The sequence below is a fragment of the Saccopteryx bilineata genome, chromosome 7 (genome assembly GCF_036850765.1).
Source record: "Saccopteryx bilineata isolate mSacBil1 chromosome 7, mSacBil1_pri_phased_curated, whole genome shotgun sequence".
Lineage (NCBI taxonomy): Eukaryota > Metazoa > Chordata > Mammalia > Chiroptera > Emballonuridae > Saccopteryx > Saccopteryx bilineata.
In genome coordinates, this window is record NC_089496.1 from 32,757,007 (window position 1) to 32,766,322 (window position 9,316).

The following is a 9,316-nucleotide window of genomic DNA, read 5'->3' on the forward strand; positions in this document are numbered from 1 at the left end:
TTGTCCTGTCACCTTCTATCTGGTTTTCTTTGTGCCCCTCCCCTTCCTCCTTCCCCTCTCCCTCCCTCTCCTCCCCCCACCCCCCCCGTAAGCACCACACTCTTGTCCATGTCTCTTAGTCTCATTTTTATGTCCTACCTATGTATGGAATCATGCAGTTCTTAGTTTTTTCTGATTTACTTATTTCATTCTGTATAATGTTATCAAGATCCAACCATTTTGTTGTAAATGATCTGATGTCATCATTTCTTATGGCTGAGTAGTATTCCATAGTGTATATGTGCCATATCTTCTTTATTCAGTCATCTATTGAAGGGCTTTTTGGTTGTTTCCATGTCTTCCATCACTTTTTAAAAGAAATTAAATTTAATGGGGTGACATTGATCAATAAGAGTATGTAGATTTCAGGTAAACATTTCTATAGCATTTTGACTGTTGATTGTGTTGTGTCCCCATAACCCAAAGTCAAACCATTTTTCATCACAGTATATTTGTTCCTCTTGACTCCCCCCCCCCACCCTCCACCTTTCTCTGGTAATGGCTTCACTTTTATCTATGTCCATGAGTCTTAGTATGTCCCACCTATGTGTGAAATCATATAGTTCTTAGCTGTTTCTTAATTACTTATTGCACTTAGTATAATGTTCTCTAGGTACATCTGTGTTGTCATAAATAGCAATATGTCATCATTTCTTATGGTTGAGTAGTATTTCATTGTATTTATATATATGAACCACATCTTCTTTACCCAGTACTCTATCAAGGGACACTTCGATTGTTTCCATGTCTTGACCACTGTGAATAATGGTGCTGTGAATATGGAAATGCATGCCTTTGTGTACCAGTGTTTTTAAGTACAGTGGTACCTTGAGATACGAATTTAATTTGTTCTGTAACAAAGCTCGTAAGTCAGTCAACTCATATATCAAACAAATTTCTCCCATTTAAAATAACTGAAATGGATTTAATCCATTCCAGCCCTGTGAAACATCCCCAAACCATCCTAAACTATAAAAAAAGACATGTTTTTAATTAAGAAACACACATGTATACTTTACCAATGCATAAAAAATATACGAAATAAAAAAGTGTTATTTAGTACTGTATTCTTACCTTGGAGCCAGACGAGTGTGGCTAATGGAGGTGAATGGCGGAGGAGGGAGGGAGGAAGGGATGCAGGCACTGTAGACACGTGAACTAAAACTGCATTTTCTTAACACTAAATGTAAACTAAAAGTGCATTTTCTTTACTTTAAACAAAACTAAAATTGCACTTTCTTAAAATGAAACCACAAAAACTTAATCATGACTCGTATCTCAGAATTTTGCTCAGATCTCGAACAAAAATACGGACCATGTCGCGGCTCATATCTTAAAAAAAAAAACTTGTATGTTGGTCTGCTCGTATCTCAAGGTACCACTGTATTTTTGGTAGATACTCAGTAGAGGGATTGCTGGGTCATATGGTAATTCTACTTTTAATTTTTTGAAGAACCACCATACTGTCTTTCATAATGGCTGTACCAGTTTGCATTCCCATTAGTAATTCACTAGTGTTTCTTTTTCTCCACAGCCTTTCCAACACTTGTTATTACCTGTCTTATTGATAACAGAGAATGTAACAGGTGTCAGGTGATATCTCATTGTAGTTTTAATTTGCATTTCTCTAATAGCTGGTGAAGATGAGCATCTTTTTATATATCTGTTTGTTGTTTATTTGTCTTCATGGGAGAAGTGTCTGTTCAGGTCCTCTTCCCATTTTTAAATTGGATTGTTTGCTTATTTGTTGATGAACTTTATGAGTTCTTTATATATTTTTAATATTAACCCCTTCAGAGCTGTTGTTTGTGAATATCCTCTCCCATTTGGTTGGCACATTTTTGTTTTATTGTTTTGTTTTGTTTTTGCTGTGCAGAAGCTTTTAAGTTTAATATAGTCTCATTCGTTTATTTTTGCTTTTACTTCCCTTGACTTTGAGGCCAAATTTATAAAATGTTCTCTACAGCCAAGGTCTATAAATTTACTGCCTATGTTTTCTTCTGTGTAATTTATTGTTTCAGATCTTATATTTAGGTATTTGATCAATTTTGAATTTGTGCAGGGGGACACGTGTAGTCAAGTTTTATTCTGTTGCATGTGGCTTTCCAATTTACCCAGCACCATTTATTGAAGAGACTTTCTTTTCTCCATTGTGTGTTTTTGGCTCCTTTGGCATAGATTATTTGTTCATATATATGTGGTTTTATTGCTAGGCTCTCAATTATTTTCCATTGGCCTATATATCTGTTTTTCATCCAATACCATGCTGTTTTGATTATCATGGCTCTGTAGTATAATTTGAAGTCAGGTAGTATGATACTTCAGGCTTCATTCTTTTTTCACTGGATTGCTTTGGCTGTTCAGGGTCTTTCATAATTTCATACAAATCTGGTGATTTTTTTGTTCTATTTCTTTAAAAAAATGACATTGAGATTTTAATGGGGATTGAATTACATTTGTATATTGCTTTGTATAATACGGTTTTTTACTATGTTGAGTCTTCCAATTCATAAACATGGTATATATTTTTATTTTATTATGTTTGTCTCAATTTTTAAAAATATTTTGTAGTTTTCAGTATATAGGTCCTTCACATCCTTTAAGTTTATTTCTAGGTATTTTATTTTACTTTATTTTTTGTGACAGAGAGAAAGAAAGATAGAAAGAAAGGGACAGACAGACAGAGGGGGAGAGAGATAAGAAGCATCAATTCTTTGTTGCAGCACCTTAGTTGTTCATTGATTGCTTTCTCATATGTGCCTTGACTGGGGAGCTACAGCAGACCGATTGACCCCTTGCTCAGCCAGTGACTTTAGGTTCAAGCTGGTGAGCTGTGCTCAAACTCGATGAGCCTGTGCTCAAGCTGGCAACCTTGGGATTTCAAACTTGGGTTCTCTGCGTCCTAGTCCAACACTTTACCCACTGCGCCACTGCCTGGCCAGGTGGTAATTTATTTTCTGTTTTAATTGTAAAAGGGATTGTTTTCAATTCATTTTCTGAAGTTTTATTGTTGGCTTATAGAAAAGCAGTAGACTTTTGTATATTGGTTTTGTGTCCTGCAATTTTACTCATTTGTTTATTGTTTCTAATAATTTTTCAGTGGAGTCTTTGAGTTTTCTATATACAGCTGACAGCATCTGCAAAAAGTGATACCTTTATTTCTTTCCTCGTATGAATGCCTTTTATTTCTTTCTGTTGCCTGATTGCTGTGGCTAAGACTTTTAATACTATGTTGAATAATAGTGGTTAAAGTGGATAATCTTGTCTTGTTACTGATTTTAAAGGAAAAATATTCAGTTTTCACTACTTAGTATGATATTGGTTGATAGTTTGTCATATATGGTCTTTATTATGTTGAGACAATTTTCTTCTATACCCATTTTATTGAGTGTTTTAAACATAAATGGATGTTGTATTTTATTGAATGCCTTTTCTGTATCTATTGACAGGATCATATAATTTTTGTCCTTTGTTTTGGTGATGTGGTATATTTAATTGGTTGATTTGCATATGTTGAACCATCTTTGTGCTCCTGGAATGAATCCCACTTATTTGTGATGTATTATTGTTATTTTCCATTTGCTAGTATTTTGTTGAGGATTTTTGCATCTGTATTCATTAGAGATATTGGTCTATGGTTTTTGTGTGTTTTTTTGTATTGTCTCTGCCAGGTTTTGGTATCAGGGTTATATTGGCCTCATAAAATATCTCAGGGGGTATTGCTGCTTCTTCTACATTTTGAAAACCTTTGAGAAGAATAGCTACCAAATCTTTGAATGTTTGGTAGAATTGATTAGTGTAGCCATCTGGTCTGGACTTTTATTGGAGGTTTTTGATAGATCTTTCTATTTCCTCCATGCTTATAGGTCAATTTAGGTTTTTCATTTCTTTGTGATTTAGTTGAGGAAGATTGTATAGTTCTAGGAACTTATCCATTTCTTCTAGATTGTTTAATTAGACATAATATTTTTCATAGTATTTTAGTATGATCCTTTGTATATCTATAATGTGTGTGATAATTTCTCTGCTTTCATTTTGAATTTTGTTAATGAGTCATTTCTCTTTTCTTCCTTAGTCAAAGCATCACTTTCAAACTTAGATTTACTGTTAAAAATAAGTCCTCAAATTATTTTCCTGTAATAGTTTTGTCCAAATATATACATAACAAAGATAAAGTAGTGATTATATTTATATAATACTCTGTGTGTGAATGAATGTCATGGAACAGGGTTGTAAGACTGTAACATTTCTCCCACCCCATATTTTAGGACATGGAAGATGAATAGAAGGAGTATTTAGAGAAACATAAGCTTAAATGATAATGTTCACTAGAAAAAATGGTTACAACACAATAGTTAATACGTATAGAATATTTAATGTTTGCAATAATGACAATACTATGATATATAAAACCACTCTTTTTTATCTATTAATTTTGATTGCCTTTAGTATAAACTTATTGTGATTAGTCAGAAAAAATGTGAAACTAGTACACAAGACATCAAACTTTTTCTACTTTGCCATATTTTTTTTCAGTGTTTTAGTTAATGAAAGTGTATGCAGACTTAATACATATATTAACAGCTATAACCACAGCAACACCTGAGATTTATTGAACATCTATTTTAGTGGGTTTTTAATGGATTGTTTCCATTCTTAAAATTGACTTTGATATTCCCCTCTTGTATTGGAAAGGAGATGGACATTTAGTGTCACTAACCAACCGACATAACTGATAAGTGGCAAAGCTAGGACACTAAACTGTATTGGTTCAACTTGAAAGTATGTGCTTTTTTTGGCTTATTTTATCCTGTGTCCCTGTCACAATAGCTAAGTTTGTTTCAACTTTATCCAAATCTGCTACTTCTTCCAGTGTGACTTCCGCTTTTCAGTAGACTATGAAGACAGAGTTCAAAGAAGAATGACTTCCTCACCTGAATGTGGCCATGTCAAAATCTGGAAAGGGCGTGTGTGTGTGGTCTTAAGTGTGCAAACTTTGCGTCTGGGTGAGATAAATACAAACATTACATGCTGGGAGGGATTAAAACGGTTGAGCTTTTGGAAATTGGCTCACTCCCGTGTTTGCTACAACCAACCAGTCTGGTGCCTGTGTCACACCCCTACCATATGCAGGCACATTGGCTCTTTTCCTAGGGAAATTGTTTATTTTAAATCACACTCAGAAGACACTATTGGCTAAACAGTGGTTATTCCTGTTTTCTACCATACAAAACCTAATATTTTATAATTGTACAATTCTCATGGCTTCTTTTGTTGAAGTAACAAAAATCCAACTCACACTATCTCAAGCCAAAACAACAACAAAAACAAAAGTGGACAAACAGCCACCACTGGTTTACTGGAAGGATTGTGGAGTAGCTCAGACACTGCAAGGACTTCTGTAAGAATGGCTTTGCTTTGGTGCTCTTAGGAACAGGCAGGCAGGCTACGTCTCCTCTAGGCTTTCTGCTTTATTTTTGGTATTTCCAGCCGTGTTCCCCTCATTCTTTTCTGTTCCTCCAAGTATTGAGGAAGATGTGTGCAAGGAGGGGGCTGGCTAGACGTCCAGAAGTAAGTACAGTGGTGCCTTGAGATACGAGTTTAATTAGTCTTGTAACTGAGCTCGTAAGTCAGTCAACTCGTATATCAAACAAATTTCTCCCGTTTAACATAACTGAAATAGATTTAATCTGTTCCAGCCCTGTGAAACATCTCTAAACCATCCTAAATCTGTTCTCTTACTCTCTAATGATTTTATAACATGGGATAGCAATACTACCTAATTTATATGGTTCTATTAAGTAAGGAAGCTGAAAATCACATACAAAGTGCTTACAACAGGGTCTAGAATATCAAGGTATTCAATGAATGGTAACTCTTATGAGCTATTAGGATAAAAATGGCAAAATCCAGAAAGCTTCAGTCCATAACTATATTTATTCAGGGCATAAAATTAATTCTACTCATAGTAAAATAAAATTCTACCTTTTGGAGATGTCATCAAGTTTCATTGGTTTAGTTAAACATTTCATTAGATAACAGTTAGAATTATAGACTGGAGTTTAATTTTCTGGGAGGCAGCACAATATAAATTGTACAACCACCAGGTGTCAGTATTGTTACAAATTGAACTTAAGAATTTTTTTTTTTGAAACTTACTTGATCTCACATTTTGTTTAATTAAAGAGTGAAAAACCTTATTTACAGAATTCCTTTCTTTGGAGCTTTTAATATTTTCCTATTGGTCTGTGGTAGGATGTAGAGTCACTAACTATGGAGAAAACACTGCTTGACTTCCACTTGATAGGAACTCTTTCAGAGACATTTGTGATATTTTACTTGATTCATTTCAGAAAGTACACGAATTCTCTTTCAGTTCAAACTAGTGCATTTAAACCATTTTAAAAAGCAACTTTGTCTGATAGCTTACTAAAGACAATTCCAGGTTCAGCAAATTATTTTAGCTTTGTTTAGTATTTTTTACATCCTTAAAATAAGTTCAGCTACAGAATTATATAATACATACCTCTATGTGCATTTAAAATTAAGTTGCCAAATTTTGACTGGAGTCCCTTATTTTTATCCTATTTAAAATACCATTTCTGATTTATTTACACAAGAGTAAATGAATACTCCTCTTTACCAGAAAAAGAATGTTTGCACAGTATCTTGGATCTTCTATTACTCTTTTTCAAATTTTTATATTCAAGTTTTAAATACTACAGCACAATCCTCATAGTTGCATTTTGTCAATAAAATATTTTTTATTTTGAAAAGTCAAATTCCAAACACAAGAAACGGTCTTTATTAGTAATAGTACACTCTTCTTTTTACATTCTGGTACCAGTGTAATTTACCAAACTTGATGACAATTTATAAAAGAGACCTTTTGGATTAAAATTTAAGTCATGACACTAAATACAGGTAAATTATTGTCATCAAGTTATTAATAAGGTAGAAAATATACTTTCTGCATTCTATACTTCTTTTTTTAATTGATTGATTTTAGAAAAAGAGAAAGAGAGGGAGAGGGACAGAAACATTGATCTGTTCCTGTCTGTGGTCTGACAGATTGAGCCACCGAGCACTGTACCTTGGGATGATGCTCTAACAACTGAGCTATCCAGCCAGGGTTTCTGCACTATAATTTAACAGTAGTACTTATAATGGCATATAACTAAATTTCTTTTTTACTTATCACCTTTAATAACATGGTAACTTTTTAAATGCCCAGTTAATTGCAATAATCCATTTATTTTGTTACCCACACTTTTAATTCATTATTAAAAATTAAGTTTGTAATTTTTTGTGTGTGACAGAGACAGAGAGAGACAGAGAGAAGGATAGACAGGGACAGACAGACATGAAGGGAGAGAGATGAGAAGCATCAATTCTCCGTTGAGCCACCTTCATTGTTCATTGATTGCTCTCATGTGTCTTGACCAGGGGTGAGCACAACAGAGCTAGTGACCCCTTGCTCAAACCAGCGACCTTTGAGTCAAGCCAGTGACCATGGGGTCATACCTATGATCCCACACTCAACCAGTGACCCCACGCTTAAGCTGGTGAATCCATGCTCCAGCTGGATGAGCCCACTCTCGAGCCAGATGAGCCTATGCTCAAGCCAGTGACCTCGGGGTTTCAAACCTGAGACCTCCACATCCCATTCCGATGCTCTATCCACTGCACCACTGCCTGGTCAGGCTTAAGTTTGTAATTCAACATGTCAGAACTGATAGGGTTTACACTTAAGAGCTTTGAATCTTGGCTTCACAGTCCCAAATTATCTATCTCTTGGTTTTTCCATCTGTAAATGGGAATGATAATAATTGAAACTATATCATAAAATTATTGTGAGCATTAAATCTGTTCTATCATATGTAAAGCAAGCACTTATTTATGTATATAAAGCACATATTGTCTGATATATGCAAAATACACACACATCATTATTATTATGGTGCCATTTGTACAATGTTTATCTGGAGTTAATTTGCATAATCTAGCATTTCTTATTTGGATAAGGGTGGATATAACATGCATGCCATATTTACATATTATAATTTCATATCACTTATAAACAAAACAATATGATGTTAACAGTGGTTGTCCCTGGATAGTAGGATAATGGTTGGATTTTCTTTTCTTTTTTAAAAAATGAAAAGAAAGTAGGTTTATAATTACAAAATTAAGATCAATTATTTACAAATAATGTACACATTTTCACATAGATTATACTTATAAAAGTCTTGTCTTAGTGTGTGATAAGATGGTTCACATCTATTTCTCTCAAACATGTTATGTGTAAGTCACTACAGCAGATAATGCCAAGGATATTTTAAAAGACCCAGTGTTTTGTCTTAAAGAACATCTAAGTAAAATATAAGGTAGAATGCAAAATATGCTATTCAAGTCACCAGGCATGATTGAGAAGATTTAAAACCAGATTTCCAATGACATCGGATCATTTACAGCAAAATGGTGGGATCTTGATAACATTATACGAAGTGAAATAAGTAAATCAGAAAAAACCAGGAACTGCATTATTCCATATGTAGATGGGACATAAAAGTGAGACTAAGAGACATTGATAAGAGTGTGGTGGTTAGGGGGGAGGGGGGAGGGGAGAGGGAGAGGGAAAGGGGGAGGGGGAGGGGCACAAAGAAAACTAGATAGAAGGTGACAGAGGACAATCTGACTTTGGGTGATGGGTATGCAACATAAGTGAACAACAAGATAACCTGGAGTTGTTATCTTTGAATATATGTATCCTGATTTATTGATGTCGCCCCATTAAAAAAATAAAATTATTTAAAAAAAATTAAAAAATAAAAGCAGATTCCCAGGGAAATAAAAGAAGGTGAGATTTGACTTGGAGTTGGAGAAGAAGGACAACATTTATTTCAGCAGAAGTAGCAGAAAGAATAGGAAAATTTTATTTAGATTTGCATTTATAAATTGTTTGGCAATTTATTACTTCTGGGTCTAGTTCTTCAAAATCATGCCATATTCTGAGACACACCATGAACAAAGACGGATGTAATTGCTAAGTTTCCCATTTGTCTTTGTGTCTCTAGTACACGGGTGCCAGTTGCTGAAAGACGATAAACAGAAAAACAGCACAGCAAGATTTATCACCTACAAGTCTCGTGAATGCACTGGAGATTCGAAAGTAATTTTACCAAAAGCCCTGCGGCCCATTACATCTTTTTCACACACAGTGAGTTTGACTCTTTCTCTCCAGCTGTTGGGGAACATCTCCATCAGAGACATTTAA

General features: G+C 34.4%; 1 protein-coding gene across 1 annotated transcript; it reads left to right on the forward strand.

Annotated features, from left to right (window-relative positions):
• The first annotated feature begins 5,574 nt into the window (after positions 1-5,574).
• C7H7orf78 (chromosome 7 C7orf78 homolog) lies at positions 5,575-9,316 on the forward strand. The gene is given in 3 exon segments (XM_066240368.1): positions 5,575-5,610; positions 6,922-6,955; positions 9,108-9,316. Coding segments are annotated over 3 exon segments (279 nt in total).